We start from the raw sequence: 26639 nt of genomic DNA, 5'->3' as shown, positions 1-26639 counted from the left end.
CAAGTTACAGTCCATGGGGTTGCAAAGAGTTGGACACAACTGAAGCAACTAAGCATGCACGCATGCACAGGGTTATGAAGCAAAAACTCACAAGGGCTAACTGTAACCCATTCACTCTTTGAATCATCACATTAATTTATATGATACTTCAGTTCAGTTCAGTCTCTCAGTCGTGTCCGACTCTTTGCGACCCTATGAACTGCAGTATGCTAGGCCTCCCTGTCCATCACCAACTCAGTCCACCCAAACCCATGTCCATTGTGTCAGTGATGCCATCCAACCATCTAATCCTCTGTTTTCCCCTTCTCCTCCTGCCCTCAATCGTCTTCAGGGTCTTTTCAAATGAGTCAGTTCTCTGTATCAGGTGGCCAAAGTATTGGAGTTTCAGCTTCAACATCAGTCTCTTCAATAAACAACCAGGACTGATCTTTAGGATGGACTGGTTGGATCTCCTTGCAAGCCAAGGGACTCTCAAGAGTCTTCTCCAACACCACAGTTCAAAAGCATCAATTCTTCTGTGCTCAGCTTTCTTTATAGTCCAACTCTCACATCCATACATGACATACATCCATACTGGAAAAACCATATTCTTGATCAGAAAGACCTTTGTTGGCAAAATAATGTTTCTGCTTTTGGATATGCTAATCTAGGTTGGTCATAACTTTCCATCCAAGGAGCAAGTGTCTTTTAATTTCATGGCTGCAGTCACCATCTGCAGTGATTTTGGGACCCAGAAAAATAAAGTCAGCCACTGTTGCCACTGTTTCCCCATCTACTTGCCATGAAGTGATGGGACCAGATGCCATGATCTTAGTTTTTTGAATGTTGAGCTTTAAGCCAACTTTTTCACTCTCCGCTTTCACTTTCATCAAGAGGCTCTTTAATTCTTCTTCACTTTCTGCCATAAGGGTGGTGTCATCTGCATATCTGAGGTTATTGATATTTCTCCCAGCAATCTTGATTCCAGCTTGTGCTTCTTCCAGCCCAGTGTTTCTCATGATGTACTCTGCATAGAAGTTAAATAAGCAGGGTGACAATATACAGCCTTGACTCACTCCTTTTCCTATTTGGAACCAGTCTGTTCCATGTCCAGTTCTAACTGTCGCTTCCTGACCTGCATTCAGGTTTTTCAAGAGGCAGGTCAGGTGGTCTGGTATTTCCATCTCTTTCAGAATTTTCCACAGTTTATTGTGATCCACACAGTCAAATGTTTTGGCATAGTCAATAAAGAAGAAATAGATGTTTTTCTGGAACTCTCTTGCTTTTTCCATGATCCAGCAGATGTTGGCAATTTGATCTCTGGTTCCTCTGCATTTTCTAAAACCATCTTGAACATCTGGAAGTTCACGGTTCACATATTGCTGAAGCCTGGCTTGGAGAATTTTGAACATTACTTTACTAGCATGTGAAATGAGTACAATTGTGCAGTAGTTTGAGCATTCTTTGGCATTGCCTTTCTTTGAGATTGAAATGAAAACTGACCTTTTCCAGTCCTGTGGCCACTGCTGAGTTTTCCAAATTTGCTGGCATATTGAGTACAGCACTTTCACAGCATCATCTTTCAGGATTTGAAACAGCTCAACTGGAATTCCGTTGCCTCCACTAGCTTTGTTCACAGTGATGCTTCCTAAGACCCACCTGACTTCACATTCCAGGATGCCCAGCTCTAGGTGAGTGTGAGTGATCACACCTTCATGATTATCTGGGTTGTGAAGATCTTTTTTGTACAGTTCTTCTGTGTATTCTTCCCACCTCTTCTTAATATCTTCTGCTTCTGTTAGGTCCATACCATTTCTGTCCTTTATTGAGCCCATCTTTGCATGAAATGTTACCTTGGTATGTCTAATTTTCTTGAAGAGATCTCTAGTCTTTCCCATTCTGTTCTTTTCCTCTATTTCTTTGCATTGATCGCTGAGGAAGCCTTTCTTATCTCTACTTGCTCTTCTTTGGAACTCTGCATTCAAATGGGTATATCTTTCCTTTTCTCCTTTGCTTTTCGCTCCTCTTCTTTTCACAGCTATTTGTAAGGCCTCACAGAGAGCCATTTTGCTTTTTTGCATTTCTTTTTTTGGGAGATGGTCTTGCTTCCCTGCCTCCTGTACAATGTCATGAAACTCCATCCATAGTTCATCAGGCTATCAGATCTAGTCCCTTAAATCTATTTCTCACTTCCACTGTATAATCATAAGGGATTTGATTTAGGTCATACCTGAATGGTCCAGTGGTTTGCCCCACTTTCTTCAATTTAAATCTGAATTTGGCAATAAGGAGCTCATGATCCGAGCCACAGTCCGCTCCTGGTCTTGTTTTTGCTGACTGTATATAGCTTCTCCATCTTTGGCTGCAAAGGGTATAATCAGTCTGATTTCAGTGTTGACCATCTGGTGATGTCCATATGTAGACTCTTCTGTGTTGTTGGAAGAGGGTGTTTGCTATGACCAGTGCTTTCTCTTGGCAGAACTCTGTTAGCCTTTGCCCTGCTTCGTTCTGTACTCCAAGGTCAAATTTCCCTGTTACTCCAGGTGCTTCCTGACACTTAAGTTCAGTTCAGTCACTCAGTCATGTTCGACTCTTTGCGATCCCATGAATCGCAGCATGCCAGGCCTCCCTGTCCATCACCAACTCCCGGAGTTCACTCAGACTCACGTCCATCGTGGCAGTGATGCCATCCAGCCATCTCATCCTCTGTCGTCCCCTTCTCTTCCTGCCCCCAATCCCTCCCAGCATCAGAGTCTTTTCCAATGAGTCAACTCTTCACATGAGGTAGCCAAAGTACTGGAGTTTCAGCTTTAGCATCATTCCTTCCAAAGAAATCCCAGAGCTGATCTCCTTCAGAATGGACTGGTTGGATCTCCTTGCAGTCCAAGGGACTCTCAAGAGTCTTCTCCAACACCACAGTTCAAAAGCATCAATTCTTCGGCACTCAGCCTTCTTCACAGTTCAACTCTCACATCCATACATGACTACTGGAGAAACCATAGCCTTGACTAGACGGACCTTAGTTGGCAAAGTAATGTCTCTGCTTTTGAATATATTATCTAGGTTGGTCATAACTTTTCTTCCAAGGAGTAAGCGTCTTTTAATTTCATGGCTGCAGTCACCATCTGCAGTGATTTTTAAAGGGTAATCAAATACCCTCGCCAAAATCAAAGATAAGGAAAGTCATCAGCACACAGTAAAACTAAGTTTGAAGCATCTGAATAAAAACTTTGTTCACTTTGTTGTCTCAGGTGCCTGCCAAGAAGTACATGAATATGCAAACAGTGGAGAATCAGGTAGGATCTTGGCACTATATGTCATCAACAAAAACTGCCTGAGAGTTCTTCCTAAAAATGAATCATTAAGAGGATTTGTGTGCATGTGTGCTCACTCAGCTGTGTCTGGCTCTTTGTGACCCCAAAGACTATAGCCCACCAGGCTTTTCTGTCCATGGGATTTTCTCAGTAAGAATGCTGGGGTGGGTTGCCTTTTCTTTCTCCAGGGGATCTTCCCAACCCAGGGCTTGAGCCCATGTCTCTTGTGTCTCCTGCAGTAGAAGGTGGATTCTTTACCCTTCAGCTACCTGGGAATCCTTGAGTGTTTCCACCTTGGCTCAAATGGGTGACCCACTGTTCTAATGTGGTGTTTCTTTGCAGGAGCTATGAAAATGCATCATAAAGGGCACTCACACTTAAATGTTCAGTTGATTTTCCAATCAAAGTTCCAAAATTATTTAATGGGAAAAGATAGCCTTTTAAAAACCTATGCAAGAACACATGGATAAATAAACGAATGGGGAAAAGAAACTCTAACCCTGACCTCACCCCATATGCAAACATTAACTCAAAATGAGTTACAAAATTAATTGTTAGAGCTAAAATTATTAAATTTCTAGAAGAAAGCTTTAAGACAAAATCTTCATGACATTGAGCAAGGCAGATTTCTTAATAGACTCTAAAAGCCACATAAAAGAAAAAAATTAAAAATTGATTAGATCAAAATTAAAAACGTTTTCTCTTCGAAGCACCTTGTTAAGAAAAGCACTGAGAGGGAAAAAATGAAACTATATCAATAAAGTGCTGATATCAGGAAAGTAAACAAAGACTTTATCCAGAATATATAAAGGACTCTTACTCAAAGAGAAGAAAAATTTTTTAAAAAGGCAAAAAGTGTGGCATATTTCACAAAAATGGCCAATAATCACAGAGGATGATCAACATCAGTAGTCATCAAGAAGATCCAAATGAAAATGTTGGTGAGATATCCCTATACACTCATCTGAACGGCTCAAGTCAAGAAGATGGACAATACTTCTCACAAAAGATGTGAAGCAACTGAAACTATCATACCTTGATATGGAAATTCAAAATAGCACATTAACTTAGGAAGATAATATGGTGTAAGTAAGTAAGTGTAAGTTGCTTAGTCATGTCCAACTCTTTGTGATCCCATGAACTGAAGTCTATCAGGCTTCTCTGTCCATGGAATTCTCCAGGCAAGAATACTGGAGTGGGTTGCCATTTCCTCTTCCTGGGGATCTTCTGAACCCAAGGATCAAACCCGGGTCTTGTACGTTGCAGGCAGATTCTTCACCTTCTGAGCCAACAGGGAAGCCCCTTCTTATGAAATTAAACATATTTTATGATCTGATACAGCAATTCCATTCTAGGTATTTATCTAATGGAAATGAAAACATACGTCCATACAAAGACTTGTAAATTCATGTTTATTGCAACATTGTTTATAATAGTAAAACCCCTCAGCTGACGAGTGGACAAATTGTGTTTTATGTGGTATATCCTATATGATAGTTTATCTTATGACCTGACCTTATCATGGAATGTCTGGATGTCTCTCTGTGTGTGCTTGTGTGTGTGCTCAGTCATGTCCAACTCCTTGCGACCCCCTCTGTTCATGGCATTTTCCAGGCAAGAGTTTTGCAGTGGGTTGCCATTTCCATCTCCAGGGGATCTTACCAACCCAGGGATTGAGCCCATGTCCTCTTGCATATACCGCAATGGCAGGCAGATTCTTAACGACTGTGCCACCTGGGCAATTAGGCATTATTTATGGTTAAGTCTGTGGCTATTTCCAGAAGAGACTGGCATTTGAATTGATAAACTGAATGAGGTGCATTGCCCTCCCCAATATGGGTTGTCATCTTTCAATCTGTTGAGGGTTTCAATAGGATATAAAGGTGGAGGAAGGGGTGATTTGCCCTGTCTGCCTAACTAAATTCTTAATTAAGCTATTAAACATTTAAATTTTGAAAAGTAAACCTATCCACAAATAAAACCCCATTCCTAGATGAATTCATCAAAGTATCTTACATACTTCATCATCAAATTAATTTCCAAATATGTCAAAGATAAAACAGTAAAACAAAAGCCAATATTTTGTTAATATCACAGTATATCTATTTATATGTGCTTTAATTTTGCAATATATTGTAGTTTTCATTGTACAAATTTGGGCCCCTCCTTTTTTTTGCTAAATTTACTCCTGTTTCATATCTTGATGTTTTAGTAAATGATGATAGTTTCTAATTTTACTTTAATATTTTTAATTGTGATTATTACAGCAATAAAATTGATCTTTATATTATTGACTATGTCCTGTGATCTTGGTAAATGTATTTTTAGTTCTAGTAGCTTTTGTATAAATTCAATGGGATTTTCTGTGTACATGGTTGATAATGTCCTTGACAAGTAAAGGCAATTTTTAGTCTTTCTTTCCAATATTTATGCTTTGCCTTTATCAATCAATCCCCTCTTTGTTTGTATGTCTATCTGTCTATCTAACATCTATCTCTTTGCCTGATTAAATTGGCTAGTTAAAACCTCCATCACAAAGTTGAACAGAAGTGAGATGGACATCCTTCCCTAAGTTATGATCTTAGCTAGGAAGATTTGAGCCTTTCAAGATTGATATTAGCTGCAAGATTTTCAAATATGACTTTTATCATGTTAAAGAAATTCCCTTTTATTCCTAGTTTTCAAAATTTTTGTCATAGATGGGAGTTAAAGTTTTTCTCGTTTTCTCCCTGTGTTTATTGCGATGATCACATGGATTTTTTCCTTTCCTTTACTTATATGGTGATTGATTTATTTTTGATTGTCCAACTGATCATTCATTATCAGTATAAGCCATTCTTGGCCATTATACATTTTTCTGTTTGTATATTTATAAATTTGTGTATGTGTTTATGGGATTTTGGTGTGTAATTCTTTTTTTCTGGAGATGTCTTTGTCTGATTTTGGCTCCATTACATGAATTGGAAAATGTTCTCTCTTCAATTCTCTGGAATGGTTTTTGTAGGATTGGTATTATTTTTCCTTAAATGTTTGATAGAATTTATCATTGAATCCTTCTGGGCCTCTCTTTGTGATAAGGATTTTGATTATAAATTTTAATTCTGTAATTGCTATAGGCCTATTTATGTTTTCTATTTCATTTTGGATATCTTTTCATAAGTCATACCTTTCAAGCATATTGTCCATAGGCCAGCTTTATTGGCATCAAGCTATTCATAATATTTCCTTATTATTCTTTTAAAATAGAACCAAAATCTATAGTGATGCATCTCTTTTTTGATTTTTCTTTTCTTTTTGGTCATTATAGCTAGATTTTGATTAATTTTATAAATTTAATCATTACAAACAATAAGCTTTGGTTCTACTGATTTTCTTCTTTGCTTTTCTATTTCTATTTAATTGATTTTTTCTCTTATCTTTTGTTAGTTATTTATTTTTACTTTGAGTTTACTTTATGCTGCCTTTTCTTGGTGTTTACCACTAGGATCTTGTTAATTTTATTAGTCATTGTTAAAAATCAGATTTTGATTTTATTGATCTCATCCATTATATTTTTGTGTCCTATTTAACTGATTTCTGCTTTTACCATTATTATTTCTTTCCTTTTACCTCACCATATATGAGCCTACTCCTTTCTTGAAATAGCAATAGGTCTATTTTATCTATGAAAGTATTACTTTTCTTGGAATCTGTTTCAAGTTAACAGGCTTTTAATGAGGTTAAAGAGTTGCTAGAATTTCCATGTATCAAAACATTCATTGACTATGACTTGCTTACAGCAAGGTCTGCCTTTAAGAAATCAACTAATTACATGTTGACATTTTCTACTTCCATGTTTTTGGGCAATAAACATGCTGTGGTTATTGAAAAGCAGGAGGAAATAATGAAGAGAGAAAGGTGGAGGTAATTCAGTTCTGAGTACTTTGTTTGGGGCTCAGTATTTGCATAAATACCTGATAGAATGGGGCAGTTGATGGTACTCAACTGCAATTCTGATTCTCAGTGGCAATTCTGACAGAGTAGTTGTCATAGATTTATAGTCTCCCAATGGCATTTTACTTTCTAAAGATGTCCTTGGGACAAAATTCTGTTCTTATGTAGGTTATAGTTTGGCCTCTTCTGCGGCACACAGTTAATTATATCTGCTACTGTAAAGTGTACTGTTTGAACATTCAGTGAAAATATACTTTATACTAGGAAGACATCTCCTGGGATTTCCAGCTTTGAGTCACTTTTTTGTTGGAACAAAGCAGAGAGCTTTATCATTTGGCAATCCTAGTAGAAAGAGACTTGAGACCATTATTTCCTTTAAAAAGAGAGAAAATAATAGTTCTACCTCCGGTTTTAAGAGAGTATCTTGCATCAGAACAAGCTTCCTGTCTTGGAACAAAAAGTAATAAAAGTCAGATACAATAAGAGAAGAATAAATAGGTAAAAACAGCTATTGGAGAGAAACCAAGTCAGCCAAAAATAAGAAAAAATACAGCAAGGTGAGCTCTTCTTTCTCTGCACCTTTTACACCTTGAGGGAGGGCCTTGATAACTAACAGTTTTGAAAATCAAAGGCCAAATAAAAGCAGAGGCTTAAAGCTTGTTTTAGTCTCACTGGGCTAGTGATGTAAAATAGAGGAGTTCAGAGATACCAAGGAACTCATCACTTCATGGGAAAAGTCCTGAAGAAAACAGAACCATGGAGAAATAGAACCATCTATACGCTTGGCTTTTGCCCTCATATCATTATACAATGAAGAACAACACTACTTTGAAGAATCTTAGCTTGTTTTCTGTGTATACACCTGGAGCTTTTCAATTCTTTGTTTGGACCTAACCTCCGCAGACCACCAGAGTTGAGATTAGTAAGGGAAATACATAATATAAGCCCTTCCTTTTTCATATTTGTAGTTTAAGACGAACTAACACACCATGGGAACAGCAGTAAAGCACCCTCAAGATACTTGAGACCAGTTTCTGATGATGAAGGGACTAAAGGTATGAGGAATAAAGAATAATAGATTTTGAAAGTGAGAGGCTGGCTGAATTGGTTCTCATGTTTTCCCTGAAAACCCTTTCACTGATGTCTCAGGTTGGAGACACTACCTAGGACTTCTTAGCACCGTACCTCACTTTCACCAGTTGTGACCTTCAGGCAGGAGTCAGCAACCTTTTCCCACAGAGGCCAGTTAGTAAATATTTGCAGCTTAATGGATGATGTTCTCTCTGCTGCAGTTACTGAACTCTGCTGGTGTATTGTTAAAGCAGCCAAAGACAGAAGGTAAGTAAGTGGGGATGGCTATGTTCAAGTAACATTTTATTCATGGACACTGATAATTAAATTTCACATAGTTTCATGCATCAGGAAATATTATTTTTATTTTGATATTTTCTTCCACCATTTAAAATGTAAGAAACATTCTTCACTTGCAAACTGTACAAAATTGGCCCATGGCTGCTGCTTGCTGATCCTTGTCTTAGAGCTTCAGGGTTTCCCTGGTGGCTCAGATGGCAAAGAATATGTCTGCAATATGGGAAATCTGGGTTTGATCCCTGGGTTGGGGAGATACCCTTGAGAAGGGCATGGTAACCCACTCCAGTATTCTTGTCTGGAGAATTCCATGGACAGAGGAGCCTGGTGGGATACAATCAATGGGGTCACACAGAGTCAGACATGGCTAAGTGACTAACACATTAACGTTAACATGCTAACATCTTAGGGCTTCAGGTCCTTCCTGATATTCTGAATCCTCAGGAGACTCAGTACTGTTTTCCCATAACAACAACATTATGGATCATATAAGGAAATATTCTGAGGACAATCTGTTCCTGGAATCAGTTTCAGCCACTTAAGAGCCACACCATCAAGGAAGACATGATGGCTAGTCAGTTTTGTGGTTATTCTCAGTGTATGCTCCAGAAATAATTCATTTGATTTTTCTCCTTCTTTAATTGGCAGACTCTAAAATATCAATAACCTCAGATGTGCAGATGACACCACCCTTATGGCAGAAAGTGAAGAGGAACTAAAAAGCCTCTTGATGAAAGTGAAAGAGGAGAGTGAAAAAGTTGGCTTAAAGCTCAACATTCAGAAAATGAAGATCATGACATCTGGTCCCATCACTTCATGGGAAATAGATGGGGAAACAGTGGAAACAGTGTCAGACTTTATTTTGGGAGGCTCCAAAATCACTGCAGATAGTGACTGCAGCCATGAAATTAAAAGATGCTTAGTCCTTGGAAGGAAAGTTATGACCAACCTAGATAGCATATTCAAAAGCAGAGACATTACTTTGCCAACAAAGATCCATCTAGTCAAAGCTATGGTTTTTCCAGTAGTCATGTATGGATGTGAGAGTTGGACTGTGAAGAAAGCTGAGTGCTGAAGAATTGATGCTTTTGAATTGTGGTGTTGGAGAAGACTCTTGAGAGTCCCTTGGACTGCAAGGAGATCCAACCAGTCCATTCTGAAGGAGATCAGCCCTGGGATTTCTTTGGAGGGAATGATGCTAAAGCTGAAACTCCAATACTTTGGCCACCTCATGCGAAGAGTTGACTCATTGGAAAAGACTCTGATGCTGGGAGGGATTCGGGCAGGAAGAGAAGGGGATGACAGAGGATGAGATGGCTGCATGGCATCACTGCCACGATGGACGTGAGTCTGAGTGAACTCCGGGAGTTGGTGATGGACAGGGAGCCCTGGCGTGCTGCGATTCATGGGGGCGCAAAGAGTCGGACATGACTGAGGAATGAACTGAACTGAACTGAACTGAAACATGAATGAAGAATGATTTAATATGATATGCTATTCCATTAAGAAGGGAAGGTGGAATGAGACAGGATTTTTTGGTTGAAATTTTACAATTGTAGTTCATGGGGTCGCAAAGAGTCAGATACAACTTAGTGACTGAACAACAACAATAAATAACTTCTATTCATGAACAAGTCTAAGACTGGACTAGATTCTTCCAGGTTCAGGGGGACCGTCAGTATTGAAGTAAGTGACTGGCTGGTTGGCTGAAACAGCATTATAGAAACTGATGTTTATGCTTGCTCTATGAGTTGAACCAGAGAATGGTCTGAAATAATAAATTAAAAGAAAGATGGGGGAATGACTATAAAATAATAAGACATTTGATAATACACTTTCAACTGTAAGATTGTTATAGTTCAGAAATTTATATTAAATTTAAAAAACCCAGAAATTCATCCCCAAGATTATAATGTTCATGCAAATCTTTAAATTCAGACAGGAAAGTATTACACATACATTTTAGGTGTCTATAGGACACCTAAGGACATCTAAGTTCCAAGACATGTTTCTAGCTTTGGAAAAGGAAAATCAAAGCTGATGCTTATAGCAAATTTGGGAAATGGATTTTCTTGCCCCTATCTGAAACTACACTCTGTTTCTTCCCTGAAAGAGTACTTCTAACAAAAGAATTCTGCAGAGTTTCTTTAACAAAGAAAAGGCTTAAGATGAAACATACCAGTATGAGGTCAAGAGGTTGCTTCAGAGAAGATATCTTTAGCAAGAAATGGAGTATTTAAGTGAAAAGACTCACTACTGGCTCCCAAATAAATATAAAGTTGTCCAAGTCAAGCAAGAATTTTGCAAAGGCTATTAATTGAAAGGACCAGTAGATGGCATCAATATGTCAGGATAGACTCAAGGCTCAAGGAAAGAAAAAGGGTAATTTGGCAACCCCTTGCTTTCACGATCTAAGCTTGTACTGTTTGCCTCTCTGATCCTATCTGACCCTCTGAGTTATGGCTTCAATTTTATTCCACACTCAGGAAGGGTCCATGAGCACATCCCGGGGGACTTGGGACCTCAATGAAATGATGTGATCAGAAGAGAGTCGGATTTACCATTATAATTTCCCTGCTTCTGTCCCTATGCTCATTTCCCTTTCTTCCTCCTTCCCTTCTTTCATCTTCCCCTTCCTTCTTGCCTCCTTCCCTCCTCCTCTCCCTTCATTCCTTCTTCTGAACCTCAGGTGCAAATATCTAAGTGAATTACTTTATGCTAACCATCATCACAGGATGAAAATCTGTCTCTTTCTCTCATTTTCCTTCTTTCCCTGAACTTCCAGATAGATTTCCCCATAGGTATTCAAGGAGCGTAGTTGATACCTACCCTTGACGGTATATGCACACATATAAACTATGTGATGTTTGATGCATGTGCATATATTTTTAGTTTTTATGAATAGTAATATTTCATTGATCTTTGTTTCTTGTTTTCACTCAATACTCCATTTCTAAGAAATGTTCAAGCTGCTATTAGCTCTGACTGCTAGCTATTATTCAGTTCAGTTCAGTTCAGTTCAGTTGCTCAGTCCTGTCTGACTCTTTGCGACCACGTGAATCGCAGCAGACCAGGCCTCCCTGTTTATCACCATCTCCTGGAGATCACTCAGACTCACGTCCATCGAGTCCGTGATGCCATCCAGCCATCTCATCCTCTGTCATCCCCTTCTCTCCTGCCCCCAATCCCTCCCAGCATCAGAGTCTTTTCCAGTGAGTCAACTCTTCGCATGAGGTGGCCAAAGTACTGGAGTTTCAGCTTTAACATCATTCCTTCCAAAGCAATCCCAGGGCTGATCTCCCTCAGAATGGACTGGTTGGATCTCCTTGCAGTCCAAGGGACTCTCAAGAGTCTTCTCCAACACCACAGTTCAAACGCATCAATTCTTCGGCACTCAACTTTCTTCACAGTATATACCTATTATATATTACTTGGTTATTCTTTTAGTGATGGACAAAACTAGATCTTGGTTGTTTGAGGGTAATCTTCTGTTTTTCTCTTTTCTTCTCTTAGGGCATGGTCAGACTTTAGAAAAATCACACTTTGTAAAATGGCTTCCAAAAATGTGATAAACAGTGAATGAAACTGAGGAAACAGTTGTTGGGAAAAACATTTTCAGTTCTTTGCTCTGTTTCTTTAAGCCTTCTAGAAGGGCTTTCTGATTCTCATTATTACTATTTTTCACATTTTTTTTTTTTATCAAGCACAAGTTTAAAAACCAAGGAGATATTTATGTTCATTCTACTCTTAAGTTTGTTTTCTCTTGTTCAAACAATGTGCTTTAAAAAGAGAACGAAAATGAGAATTTTAGGAAATTAAAATAACTGGCTCAAGCTTTATAACCAACATCATGACTGTTCCTAATCTTACTCTGCTCTACATCTATAAAATGTTTTAATGGAAAATGCACATGCATTCTGCAGCATGAAGTATTGGTAAACTTCCCTTCTCAGATAGATGGGCAATACTACATGTCTTTGATGCAACAAATTGAATTGTGCTCCTCCAAATTCGTGTTGAAGTCCTAACTCTCCATGTGACTGTGTTGGATATAGGACATTTAAGGAGGCAATTTAAGTTACATGATGGCATAAAGGTAGAATCCCAATTCTCTAGCACCAGTACTCTTTCATAATAGGAGGAGACACCAGAGTGTGCTCTCTACCACGTGAGGACCTGGCAGGAAGTCAGCCTTCTGCAAGCCAGGAGGAGGGCCCTCACCAGCGTGTGACCTAGTGGTACCCTGATCTCAGACTTCCAGCCTCCAGAACTGTGAGAAAATGTTTCTGTTGTTTAAGCCACTCAGTCTATGATGTTTTATTATGGCAGCCCGGGCTGACTAATGCAAAGGTGCAGATAATAAATATTTTAGGCTTGTGTGCCAGGACCAACATTACAAGGCTTATTCTGGAATGCCTTTCTAAGAGGCTGACAGTTGGCTGAGAAATCAATCACAAGCAGGATCCAATTATGCAAAACTCAAGGTGTTCCTGACAGTGTAAACATTAAGTGCAAAGTCCTCAAGGTGGTGGAAGTGGCATCCTGCTTGTCGGGGAACAAGAGAATAGGGACAACAATAGGACCAGTGTCTGGTTTACAGTCTGGCATAAGAGTGTGAGATGTATGAAACAAGGCAGGCTAATGAGGAGGGTGAGGTCCTGGTGCGATTTTGGAAAGGAACTTGGATTATAGTCTAAAGGTTGTGGGGTAGTTTTGGTGTGTGTGTTTAACTTTGTATTTCTTTTTGGAACACTTTAAAGGCTGAAAGTAACTTCATCTGATTTCTGCTGAAAAAAATCACTTTGGCTACCTAATGGAGTGGAAGCTGGGAGTCTAGTTAGTAGATAATTGCAGACCTGGAATATCGATGCTGGAAAGCATGGGTAAGTCTCTGGCATTATTTAGATGCGGAATCATCTAGATTTATTGATAGAGTCATAATAGAGAGCAAGAGAAAGACAGGATGACATACTGTTTTTATTTGTGGTTTCAATAGCAATAAAAGGGGCAGCACTATTCACTCAGATGGGAAAAATAGAGAAGGGATAGAGTCTTTTCCATTGGGTGGGGGAGGTAAGAGTTTATTTTGGAAATGTTGCATGTAAGATGCTTATTAGAAATGCCTGGAATTATTGAATAGGGAGTTATATATACAAGTCCACATCTCAGTGTAGAATGATATTATCTTTTATATGGAGATAAAAGAAGAATTTGAGTGGAAGCCCCTAGGGCAGGAGTGAGCAAGACAAAAGAGAAGAAAAGGGCCAAGGGTTGAGGCTGGGGGCATTTATAGGCTGAGCAAGGGAGGAGGTGCCATCAAAAGACACCGAGAAAAAGCTTTCAGGGAGGCAGGAAGAAAACTTACCACAGGATAGCAGTCATTTTGGAAAAGAGAGTCAGAGAGGATTTCCAATTGCTTTGTGTTGACAAGAAGTTGTGAAGAATGAAGATGGAGGCCGACCACTGGATTTGGCAATGGAGGTGGTCAGTAGACCTGACAAGAGCCACTTGTCTAAGAGAACAGGATGGAAACCCCCAGTGGACCGTGTTGAAGAGAGAGTAGAGGTTTGGATTTGGAAGTTAGGAAGGAAATAGGATAAGTACTGGATTTGCCTTCTAAGATTTGAGACTGACATTCATCCCTGCCATGGACTAACTGAACCATCTGGGAAAAATCACTTAATTTCTTTGAATTTCATTTTGCTTTTCTGTAAATAAAATGCTACACATTTGGGGATAAAATGCTACACACTACAGTAGTTATGGGATTCAATTAAGCAATGCACGGAAAGTGCATTATGCATATAATAGACATAAGATTTTTTTTTCCTTTCACATTCTATTCCCTTGATCCACCCCTTCTGTAGGTTGTGAACATTTCCATGTAAGGATCCATAGGTGGCCTTTGCAAGTGCCCAGAAACTCTGGGGTTGTGAATACAAAAACTACTTTAAAAAGAAAAAAGAGAGAGTTTGCTGCTCTAGTTTCCTCACTGGGCTTGATGTGCAGTCTGTAACTTGGTCTCCGAAGGCCACCCACCTGGGAGAGTGAGAGGATACTGGCCACATATGCTGACAACTCTGCTTGGGATCTATCAAAAGGTTCTGGTCTAAGGTCTGTCTACATCTCAGATGGACATTCCTACAGCCTGTGAGCAACAGGAGAACACGTATAAGCCAAGGGAGATGTACTTTAAAGCAGCAAAGCAGGATTGGCCTTGCCAAGTGGGAATCTGAGAATTTCTAGGCGCCTCGTAGTGTGTTGCTCTTTTATGCACTTCATCGTTTAGTCACTAAGTTGTGTCCGACTCTTTTACGACTCCAAGGTCTATAGCCTGCCAGGCTCCTCTGTCCGTGGGATTTCCCAGGCGAGCATACTGGTGTGGGTCGCCATTTCCTTCTCCAGGGGATCTTCCTGACCCAGGGATCGAATCTGTGTTTCCTGCATTTGCAGGCAGATTCTTCACCCCTGGACCACCAGGGAAGCTACATATGAACTTACCCACATAATAGAAAAATGGGTGGAGAGGAACCAGCAAATGGTCTTCGCTGAGTCTTCTGTAGTGCTGACCCTTCCCCCAGGAGATACTGTTTCCTAGAAGATCACACTGAAGCCACAATCAAAAGAAAGTGAGTTATTCCAGTTGAGGGATATGCCAACATTTTACCTTCTTTGAAGAATGTATCCTTTCTCTCTCTTTCTCCACCCTTGCACCTGTCACTAGAAAAAACATTCCTTTTAAGCTTCATAATTTAAAAAATGCTTTACTAACTGAAATATTTATTTGTGTAATAACAATAATAATAACTAATTACACCCAGCCTGATGAGTTGAATATCACATTCCAGCCAAGTAGAACTCAAAACAGCTGAGCTATTAAATCCTGATAAGTGATAATGGAAAAGACTGCTCAGCCTTAACTCTAGTGATGCTACTAGCAGCTCTATAATTATAATTTCCTCTTTCATTAAGGACCATAATTTGCCATTGATTTTTATGTAAAATCCCATTGACTTCAATGGGAATCCCTTACACATGGCAAAGGGAAAATATGGCCTTTGTTATTTCCTTGAACGTTTCTAAAACTCATTTTTTATGGTATGATTGGATGCCATATCAGGCAAATTTTCATCCTATTCTTTATATTTTATGTTACAAAATATATATAAGGTTGCTACTAGTCACCTTAGAATCTTTGTTATTTTTGAAAAAAGTTAGTATAGGATCATATTTCTAAGAAAATAGTAATACAGCTTGCATCTGTTTAAAGATAGATTTAAGTTCAAGAGAACAATCTTCATAGAACCTACAGACTCCCATCTCCCAATTTCATGATATGTTTCACCCTGTTTTATTGTTATTTTATTTGTGCATATGTCTGTGTGTATGTTGATAATGTCTGAAGTCTGTGAACTTTCTGGGTTATGTTTACATGGGACATGAGACATGTTAGAATGCAAATTCCCTTTTCCTTCTAAACCTGCTGCTGCTGCTAAGTTGCTTCAGTCATGTCTGACTCTGCGTGACCCCATAGATGGCAGCCCACCAGGCTCCCCTGTCCCTGGGATTCTCCAGGCAAGAATACTGGAGTGGTTGCCATTGCCTTCTCCAATGCATGAAAGTGAAAAGTGAAAGTGAAGTCGTTCAGTTGTGTCCGAGTCTTTGCGACCCCATGGACTGCAGCCTACCAGGCTCCTCCATCCATGGGATTTTCCAGGCAAGAGTACTGGAGTAGGGTGCCATTGCCTTCTCCTTCCGTCTCAACCTACTCACTCACTATTCCAGCTAGCCATGTTTCCAGAGCAGCCGCACTCCTGGCTCCTCTTAAGACACACGGATTCTTGCACCTAGGTGCCTTCTGTTACATGGGCACAATCACAAGTATGGTGCCAAAAATACAATAATGACTGTCATGCTTTTCACCCATTTTATTTGCCATCAAAGCAGTAGAGCTGGAGAAAGGTAACGTTATATTTGTATATATATGTATATTTTAAAGATGTTCTTGATGTGGACCATTTTTAAGGATTTGATTGATTTTATTGCAGTACTGCTTCTATATTATGTCTGTCTTTTTTTTTGGCCATGAGGCATATGTGAATCTTAGCTTCCCAACCAGGGATTGAACCCACACACCCTGTGTTGGAATCCACACCCACTGCTTAACCACTGGATTGCCAGGGAAATTCCATGACATATTCTTGTCAGTATTCTTTATGTCTCCCCCCTTTTCCCTCTCCTTTCCTTTCTTTTTCCCTTCTCATTCTTCCCTCCCTCTCTCTGTATGTCTCTCTCTTCCTCCCTATTCCTTCTTTCCTTCTCCCCCTAATAAAGACTTGATGCTCACTATTGAGAGGACTGTACACTTGTACCTTTCAATTAAAGCCAAGGCATGAGTAATCTTCACTGTGGGAGGCAGCACCCCTCTCTATTGCTTACTGAGCATCATGTGAGATGATCCTGGGAATTAGAGTTGGATGTGGATTCTACCTTTAGCAGTGGTGCTGGCTCCAGGCCCATGCACAGTGCTGGGGGAAATGAAACATAGTTCTCCCTTGGTTATTTAAGATTTTCTAAAATAAAACTGTCCATTCAGTTCTGGGAAATGTGGCTTTATGAACATTAGCAGTGCAGGTGTGCATAGAGCTCAACTCTGCCACTGTCTCAACAACAACTATGGACAAGTTACCCAACTATTTTGGGCAAAGTTACTGTAATTACAAGAAAAGGGTTAAGAATCAAGTGACTCTAAGGTCTTATGTTATCAGTTATTGTTATTTAACAAACTAATCCAAAATTTAGGTGCCAAACAATTTATTCCTGCCCATGGAATTGCCAGGTGGTGCTAGTGGTAAAGAATCCACCTGCCAGTGCAGAAGACATAAGAGACGTGGGTTTGATTCCTGGATCAGGAAGATCCCCTGGAGGAGGAAACCCACTCCAGTATTCTTGCTTGGAAAATTCTAAGGACAGAGGAGTCTGGTGGGCTATATAGTTCATGGGGTCGCACAGAGTTGGACACGACTGAGTGACTGAGCACATGGGTGGCCTGGGAAGGAACAGGTGTAGGGTGAGAGAAATGGGGTGGCTCTAGTTTGAGCTGTGGATGAAGCTGGAGCTGGCTCTTTTGGAGAGTTGAACCCATATCTGCTCCATCTGTGTTTTTTCTGGGCCCAGGCTGAAGGGGCAGTAGCTACTCTGGGGAGGCTCTTCTTATGTTGATATCAGAAGCACAAGTAAGTAAAACCAGTTTCCCAAGGTCCCATCCAGCCTCATTCTGTGTCACATTTGCTAACATCCCGTTGGCCCAAAACCATCCTGTGTGGCTTTTCCTGAAGTGGGGCAGGGAAGAAAAATAACTACTTGATACCAATGAGATTAAAAGCAGAATTAAATTTCTCTAGATATTTATGTTTCCATTTTATATATTGGTGCCTCCAGAAAGGAGGGCTTCAGTAGAATACATTTAGGGGAGAATTTTTTAAATTATGGAGATGGGGTGCTGAGACTAAATGAAGAACAAGGCTTTCAAAATATTAGTTAAATAAACATCATGGAAAATTCCGTGTAATCGTTTTATTGTTCCTTTTTAAAATTTCATCTACTGATGTGATAATACTTACAGACTAGGTAAAACATCAGTTGCGTTAGTCTCTCAGTTGTATGCAACTCTTTGGGACACTGTGGTCTGTCCGTGGAGTTCTCCTGGCAAGAATACTAGAGTGAATTGCCATTCTCTTCTCCAGGAGATCTTCCTGACTCAGGGATTGAACCCAGGTCTCCTGTATTGCAGGCAGATTCTTTACCATATGAGCTAAAGTAGTGCTAGTATGTCCAGAACAGAAACGCATGCAAGAGATATGAAGCAGAATTTTTGAGTGAAAGATTATTATTCCATTTTTAACATTGTCTTACCAGAAATAGCACATCAGTTCCGTTCAGTGACTCAGTCGTGTCCGACTCTTGGCGACCCCATGAACCGCAGCACACCAGGCCTCCCTGTCCATCACCAACTCCCGGAGTTCACCCAGACTCACGTCCATCGAGTGGTGATGCCATCCAGCCCTCCCATCCTCTGTCATCCCCTTCTCCTCCTGCCCCCAATCCCTCAGCAGCAGAGTCTTTTCCAATGAGTCAATTCTTCACATGAGGTGGCCAAAGTACTGGAGTTTCAGCTTTAGCATCATTCCTTCCAAAGAAATCCCAGGGCTGATCTTCAGAATGGACTGGTTGGATCTCGTTGCAGTTCAAGGGACTCCCAAGAGTCTTCTCCAACACCACACTTCAAAAGCATCAATTCTTCGGCACTCAGCTTTCTTCACAGTGCAACTCTCACATCCATACATGACCACTGGAAAAACCATAGCCTTGACTAGACGGACCTTAGTCGGCAAAGTAATGTCTCTGCTTTTGAATATGCTGTCTAGGTTGATTATAACTTTTCTTCCAAGGACTAAGTGTCTTTTAATTTCATGGCTGCATTCACCATCTGCAGTGATTTTGGAGCCCAGAAAAATAAAGTCTGACACTGTTTCCACTGTTTCCCCATCTATTTCCCATGAAGTGATGGGACCAGATGCCATGATCTTCATTTTCTGAATGTTGAGCTTTAAGCCAACATTTTCACTCTCCGCTTTCACTTTCATCAAGAGGCTTTTTAGTTCCTCTTTGCTTTCTGCCATAAGGGTGGTGTCACCTGCATATCTGAGGTTATTAATATTTCTTCCAGCAATCTTGATTCCAGCTTGTGTTTCTTCCAGTCCAGTGTTTCTCATGATGTACTCTGCATAGAAGTTAAATAAGCAGGGTGACAATATACAGCCTTGACTCACTCCTTTTCCTATTTGGAACCAGTCTGTTGTTCCATGTCCAGTTCTAACTGTTGCTTCCAGACCTGCATATAGGTTTCTCAAGAGGCAGGTCAGGTGGTCTGGTATTCCCTTTTCTTTCAGAATTTTCCACAGTTTATTGTGATCCACATAGTCAAAGGCTTTGGCATAGTCAATAAACCAGAAACAGATGTTTTTCTGGAATTCTCTTGCTTTTTTTGTGATTCAACACATAGCAAATATTAATTTTCACATAATATCTTTCATACAGAATATAACTACTTTTTCTTTTTTGTTTTTAAATTTAGTGGTAATTGAGGCATGCAGGATCTAGTTTTCTGATAAGGGATGAGAGCACAGAATCCTAGCCACTGGACCACCAGGGAATTCCCTACCTTTTTTTATAACTGATTTTAATTTCTATTTCAAGCTGCATTCCATCTGAAGGCAGAGAAGGTTTTTATTTTCCTCCTTATGCTTGCGGGGAAATTCAGTCCAACTCAGGGATTTATTTGAAGGTCATTTCAAGTTTAAACTAAAAGGAAATTAAAGTTGGTTCCCCCCCGCCCCTTGTCTTTCTTCTCCTTGGTTATAATTTTCAGTCCTGGGGCAGTGATCAGCTGCTGCAGTGTCAGTGGACAGAAGTCCTGCCCTATTCTGATATCCAGCAAGTTGTTCAAACCACTTGCATGGGCCTTGAAAGTGAAAGTGTAGTCGCTCCGTCGTGTCCAACTCTTTGCCACCCCATGGACTGGAGCGCTCCAGGCTCCTCTGTCTGTGGGATTCTCCAGGCAAGAATACTGGAGTTGGTTGCCATTCCCTTCTCCAGGAGATCTTCCCAGCCTGAGTATTGAACCCAGGTCTCCCCTGATAGTTCAGTTGGTAAAGAATCTGCCTGCAATGGGGGAGACCTTCGGGGTAATAAAGTACCCTAAGGAAAGATGAACACAAGGCAAAAAAGAAGGTAGAGAAAAACTTGCCAATTAATATCTCATTGTAGCATCCCATCTCACTAATCCTAGGAGATAAGAAAATGTACTTTAACAACAATAATGGTTTACAATGATAAGACTTTCCAGTGTTTTCAAGTATTTTCACATCATTTCATTTAATTCTCACAGTGACCTTCTGGGGTTGAGCTCATGTGCAGCTGTGGAAGTGTGAATATATTTCACCACTTAATGAGCTATGTCTCCTGGGTTTGTTACTTTAGCAGGGTTAGGAAATACAGGTATCTATGTAGCTGAAGCCCCTAGGGAAAATACGGCACCTTTTCAAACATCATTCTTCTTTATTTGTAAATTTGAAGTTGCTAAATAGCAATGGATATTTACTGAATTTTTTCCAGGTGTACAGAAAGATGCTTCTATTCATAGATATTTAGCCTCTTAGGAAACCACAGTTATTTAAATTCACAAGAATATTACCCTTTCTTCTTTACCTTATGCTTGCCCACATATTAGCTTACAAAGGAGGATGTCCCAGCTGAGTCTACTCCTAGATTTGGAGAGGCTGGTCAATTGACATGTTGGCTCCCACAACTCCCAATTTGCTTTTGTTGATGTGGGGAGGATCAGGTGGCCTCTAGGAAAGAAACTGAAAAATCCAGAGATAGAAGTAGGAGAGACAGGAAAATGGAAAATGATGAAGCAAGCAGTAAGATGGAAAGGATTAATTACAAAGTAGTGTATCTATCACCTGGTCCTGCCTCTTTGACTAAATCTGAGCTTTAGAGAAAGAGAGCTGTAATGAAAAAACTTAAGAGATCTTTCCTTGGGAGGGTTTTGTGAGATTTTACTTGAAGTCCTAAGTGGTAAAATATGCAGAATGGGATAGTCTCTCAGTTTCTGCCTGGAGCAACCTAACTTCATCTTAGGCAACACTCAAAGCTATACTTGTGAGTAAAACTTAACAATTTTAAAGGAAGTCCAGAGGGTGGGATGATATGGGAGAATGGCATTCTATCATGTATACTATCATGTAAGAATTGAATCGCTAGTCTATGTCTGACGCAGGATACAGCATGCTTGGGGCTGGTGCATGGGGATGACCCACAGAGATGTTATGGGGAGGGAGGTGGGAGGGGGGTTCATGTTTGGGAACACATGTAAGAATTAAAGATTTTAAAATTAAAAAAAAAAAAAAAAAGGAAGTCCATTCTGGGTTCAGCCTCCTGCATAAGTAGGGAAACTAAAACGGCTGCAAGCAAAAACTGAAAGAAAAGTATTGCTTCACTTTGTAAATCATTAAAGGGCACAAGTCCATCAGAGTTTCACAGAAAGGAAAGCCAGTCATTCTTTTGCTGCAAAGACTGGTATTTATCAGATCCTAGTTTAAATCCTAGGAGCTTAGGCAAGTAATTAAATTTTCTGTGGCTCAGCTCAATCATCTCTAGAATGGGGGTAATAAAACAACTACTTCATTGTATTTTTAGGATTAAATGAGTAAATTTAGGACATGGACATTGCAAAGAGTCAGACACGACTGAACAATAACACTTCATACGGTAGGACCTGGACAGTTTGTGGTTTTAGGGAAAATATGTCCCTATATTTCTATGGTTAGGAGGAAACTAGAAAAATTTACTTCCTTTTACCCTTCCTTCCTTCTTTCTTCCTCCCTCCCCACTTCCTTCTTTCTCTCCTGACTTTGTTCTTTTATTTCTTTGCAATTACCATCTTTCATCATTCTCCTGTTCAATTAAGATTGCTTTTATTGGCTCAGCATATCCCCTTACTGATATTTCTCAATTTTACTTCTATGCTAAAAGCTAAACTTTTTTTATTCTGGAATAATTTTAGAGTTATAGAAAAGTTGCAAAAACAATATAGAGAATTTTCCTTATATCTTTTACTTTGTTGTTGTTGCTCAGTCACTCAGTCGTGTCTGACTCTTTGTGACCCCACAGACTGCATCCCTGTCCTTTACCATCTCCCAGAACCTGCTCAAACTCATGTTCATCGAATCAGTGATACCGTTCAACCATCTCATCCTTTATCGTTCCCTTCTCCTCCTGCCTTCAATCTTTCCCAGCATCAGGCTCTTTTCAAATGAATCAGCTCTTCACATCAGGTGACCAGAGTATTGGAGCTTCAGCTTCAGCATCGGTCCTTCTAATGAATATTCAGGGTTGATTTCCTTTAGGATTGACTGGTTTGATCTCCTTGCTGTCCAAGGGACTCTCAAGAGTCTTCTCCAGCACCACAATTTGAAAGCATCAGTTCTTCAGCACTCAGCCTTCTTTAAGGTACAACTCTCACATCAGCACATGAGTACTGGAAAAAACCATAGATTTGACTATACAGACCTTTGTTGGGAAAGCAATGTCTCTGCTTTTTAATGTACTGTCTAGGTTTGTCATAACTTTTCTTCCAAGGGGCAAGCATCTTTTAATTTTGTGGCTGTCGTCATCATCTACAGTGATTTTGGAGCCCAAGAAAATAAAACTTGTCACTGTTTCCATTGTTTCCCCATTTATTTGTGATGAAGTGATAGGACTGGATGCCCTGATCTTTGTTTCTTGAATTTTATTTTTTTTTAATTTTTATTTATTTTGAGATAAAGTAGGTCCTCTTTACTGTTTTTCAGAAATATTTTACAAGAGAATTCCTTAAAATTTTTTTTAATGTGGACTATTTTAAAAGTCTTTATTGAATTTGTTACAATATCGCTTCTGTTTTATCTTTTTTTGTTGTTTTTATTTTATTGCAAGGCATATGGGATCTTAGTTCCCTGACCAAAGACTGAACCCATCCCTCCTACATTGGAAGGTGGATTCTTAACCACTGGACCCACCAGGGAGGTCCCTGCAATTTCTTTATTTATTTTTTAAATTTTAATTGGAGGCTAATTATTTTACAATATTGTAGTGGTTTTTGCCATACATTCACATGAATCAGCCATGGGTGTACATGTGTTCCCCATCCTGATCCTCCCTCTCACCTCCCTCCCCATCCCATCCCTCAGAGTCATTCCAGTGCACCAGCCCTGAACACCCTGTCTCATGCATCGAACCTGGATTGGTGACCTATTTCACATATGATAATATACATGTTTCAATGCTATTCTCTCAAATCATCCCACCCTTGCCTTCTCCCACAGAGTCCAAAAGTCTGTCCTTTACATCTGTGTCTCTTTTGCTGTCTCGCATACAGAGTCATTGTTACCATCTTTCTAAATTCCATATATATGCGTTAATATACTGTATTGGTGTTTTTCTTTCTAACTTACTTTGCTCTGTATAATTGGCTTCAGTTCCATCCACCTCATTCGAACTGATTCAAATGTATTCCTTTTAATAGCTGCGTAATATTCCATTATGTATATGTACCACAGCTTTCTTATCCATCCATCTGCTGATGGACATCTAGGTTGCTTCCACATCCTGGCTATTATAAACAGAGCTGTGATGAACATTGGGGTACACGTGTCTCTTTCAATTCTGGTTTCCTCAGTGTGTATGCCCAGCAGTGGGATTGCAGGGTTGTATGGCAGTTCTATTTCCAGTTTTTTAAGGAGTCTCCGCACTGTTCTCCATAGTGGCTGTACTAGTTTGCATTCCCACCAACAGTGTAAGAGGGTTCCCTTTTTTCTGCACGCTCTCCAGCATTTATTGTTTGTAGACTTTCTGATAGCAGCCATTTTGACCGGCATGAGATGGTACCTCATTGTGGTTTTGATTTGCATTTCTCTGATAATGAGTGATGTTGAGGAATGTTGAGTTTTAAGCCTTTACTTAGTTTCCCCTAAAGTTAACATACTACCTAATTATGGAACATTTGTCAAAACTAAGAAATTAACATTTAGTTCAGTTTTGTTCAGTCGCTCAGTCATGCCCGAGTCTTTGCAACCCCACGCTTTCCTGTCCATCACCAACTCCTGGAGCTTGGTCAAACTCATGTCCATCCAGTTGGTGATGCCACCCAACCATCTCATCCTCTGTTGTCCCCTTCTCCTCCTGCCTTCAATCTTTCCTAGCATCAGGGTCTTTTTCAATGAATCACTTCTTCGCATCAGGTGGGCCAATCACTATTATCTAAACTAAAGGCTCTATTTGGATTCTATCTGTTTTTCCATAAGAGTAATTTTTCTATTACATGATCCAATGAGAGATATAACATTGCATTAAGTTACTTCTATTTTTAAGAGAAGAAGTATCTTCATAAAATATAAATACCCAGAAAAAAATTAAACCAAATTCTATCAATTTTTTTATGACACAATTTTGATAAATTAGGTAAAAAATGAAAAGAAATTAAAATATTTTGGCTTTTAAATCCCATTAATATAACTGTATTTTCTCTGTATATAATGTCCTAAGTCTCTATAAATTCTAAAATGTTCGAGAAAATTAATAGTATCATCCCAGAAAATACAATGTTTAGTCGGGATCTTTTAAGGTAACTTTCAAGAGAGATATATATTACATATGTTATTCATTAGATACAGTCATTTATGCATTTGAGCTTTAATTAGGATCAATGCTACATTTTAGTTTTAATTTATATATCTATGAATAATAAAATAATATAAGTAATATATTTTTAATTAAATTATTTTATTAGGTCATAATTTGGTATTAATTTAATTTAATCACCACTTAAATACTGGATGACCTTGGTAATGTTACTTAATTTCTTTTTGCTTAAATTTGCTCATATAAAAATAAAGATTGACTCAGATGGTCTCAATGGTCCAAATAACTCCAGAAATTCCTTATCTATGTTATATATATATATATATATATATATATATATATATGAAGAAGTGAAGTTGCTTAGTCATGTCTGACTCTTTGTGACCCCATGGACTGTAGCCTACCAGGCTTCTCCGTCCATGGGATTCTCCAGGCAAGAGTACTGGAGTGGGTTACCATTTCCTTCTCCAGGGGATCTTCCTAAACCAGGGATCGGACCCAGGTCTCCCTCATTGGAGGCAGACGCTTTAACCTCTGAGCCACCAGGGAAGCCCCATATATATTTTAAATAGCAACTCCATGAGACAGGTAAGGCATGTGGCCCACTGGGGTTAAATGATTCGTCCATCCCACCCAGTGAGTAAGTGCCAGCTCTGAGGCAAAATAAGGTCTTAGAACTGAAAGATCAGTATATATTTATCCCATGGAGTCCTCTTTTGTGAAATACTTCAGGAACCGAATCCACACATATGCATAGCTCATTAGTTATGGAGGAGCACATTAATTTAAAAACTCTGGATTACTCACTCTGTAGCAGAATTTTGCTTCATTTTCCCTGAGACTCAGAAGTATTAATATTATAATTTGCTTTATTGTTGCAAGGTTATACCCATGGTTTTCTTTTTATTTTGAGAAAATAACCTTTCATTTAGCTCAACTTTTGGCAGTTTGTGATCTAGAGAAGACCACTCTGTGACTCATTTTTTTTTTGGAAAGAAAGTTGAAAAGTACAGAAAATTAAATGCCTTTGACACCATCACCCAAGAGACCAGTGCTTTATCACTGATAAGACAAGTCTCTGAATTTGATCTTGCATACATTAAAAAAAATATTTTTAATTTATTTATTTGGCTGCACTGGGTTTTAGTTGTGGCTTGTGGAGTCTAGTTCCCTGACCAGGGATCAAAACTGGTCCCCTTGCAGGGACTTTGGAGTCTTCGCCACTGGACCACCAGGGAAGTTCCCTGTGTATATTTTTAATCCATCCCTAACAGCCCTCTGCTTTTTTGCCTGATCTCTGCACTTTAGTTGCAAAGAATTACATAGTTCTTTTGCTTTCCCTGAAGGTCTTGTATGCAATAGTGGGGCATGCTTATTACTGAGAAAACTAGGAATAGCTGTGTTTTCAAACACTCATCTGGGTTCTCATTTTTTACAAAAGCAAATGAAGATCTAGATTCTGAGGCTTGTGGGGGATGCACTTGGGTTTCATTATGGCCAGCATCCTGATGCATCCATACAATCTGTCTTTCTTATAAAGATATGCAGTCCATCACTGAGCAATGGCACTAATGAGCCTTCCAAACAACCAGGATCACACATTTTAATAAGGATTGGAAAATGAGACCTGCGATTTTTGCTTGTCAGAGAGAAAAATGAATGTGAGAGATATACAAAGTCCTGCCTCGTGTAAAGTGGCACTTGCCTTTCCAAATGACACGCTTGCTAGTGAAGTATACAAAGATGCCTTAACAGGTATTAGAGAGAACCATAGGGTCTGCTGGTATGCAGCAAATAATC

At 39.4% G+C, this 26639-nt stretch overlaps 1 protein-coding gene across 1 annotated transcript in view; it reads left to right on the top strand.

The window, feature by feature from the left end:
- IFI44 (interferon induced protein 44) overlaps positions 1 to 3317 on the top strand; it is a 29285-nt gene extending 25968 nt beyond the window's left edge. Inside the window, 2 exon segments of the mRNA XM_052638013.1 lie at positions 3231 to 3271; positions 3273 to 3317. Coding sequence (XP_052493973.1) covers positions 3231 to 3271; positions 3273 to 3317 — 86 coding nt within the window.
- Positions 3318 to 26639: the final 23322 nt, after the last annotated feature.

This window comes from Budorcas taxicolor, chromosome 3 (genome assembly GCF_023091745.1).
Source record: "Budorcas taxicolor isolate Tak-1 chromosome 3, Takin1.1, whole genome shotgun sequence".
NCBI classification, from domain to species: domain Eukaryota; kingdom Metazoa; phylum Chordata; class Mammalia; order Artiodactyla; family Bovidae; genus Budorcas; species Budorcas taxicolor.
This window is presented reverse-complemented; position numbering and strand designations above follow the sequence as displayed.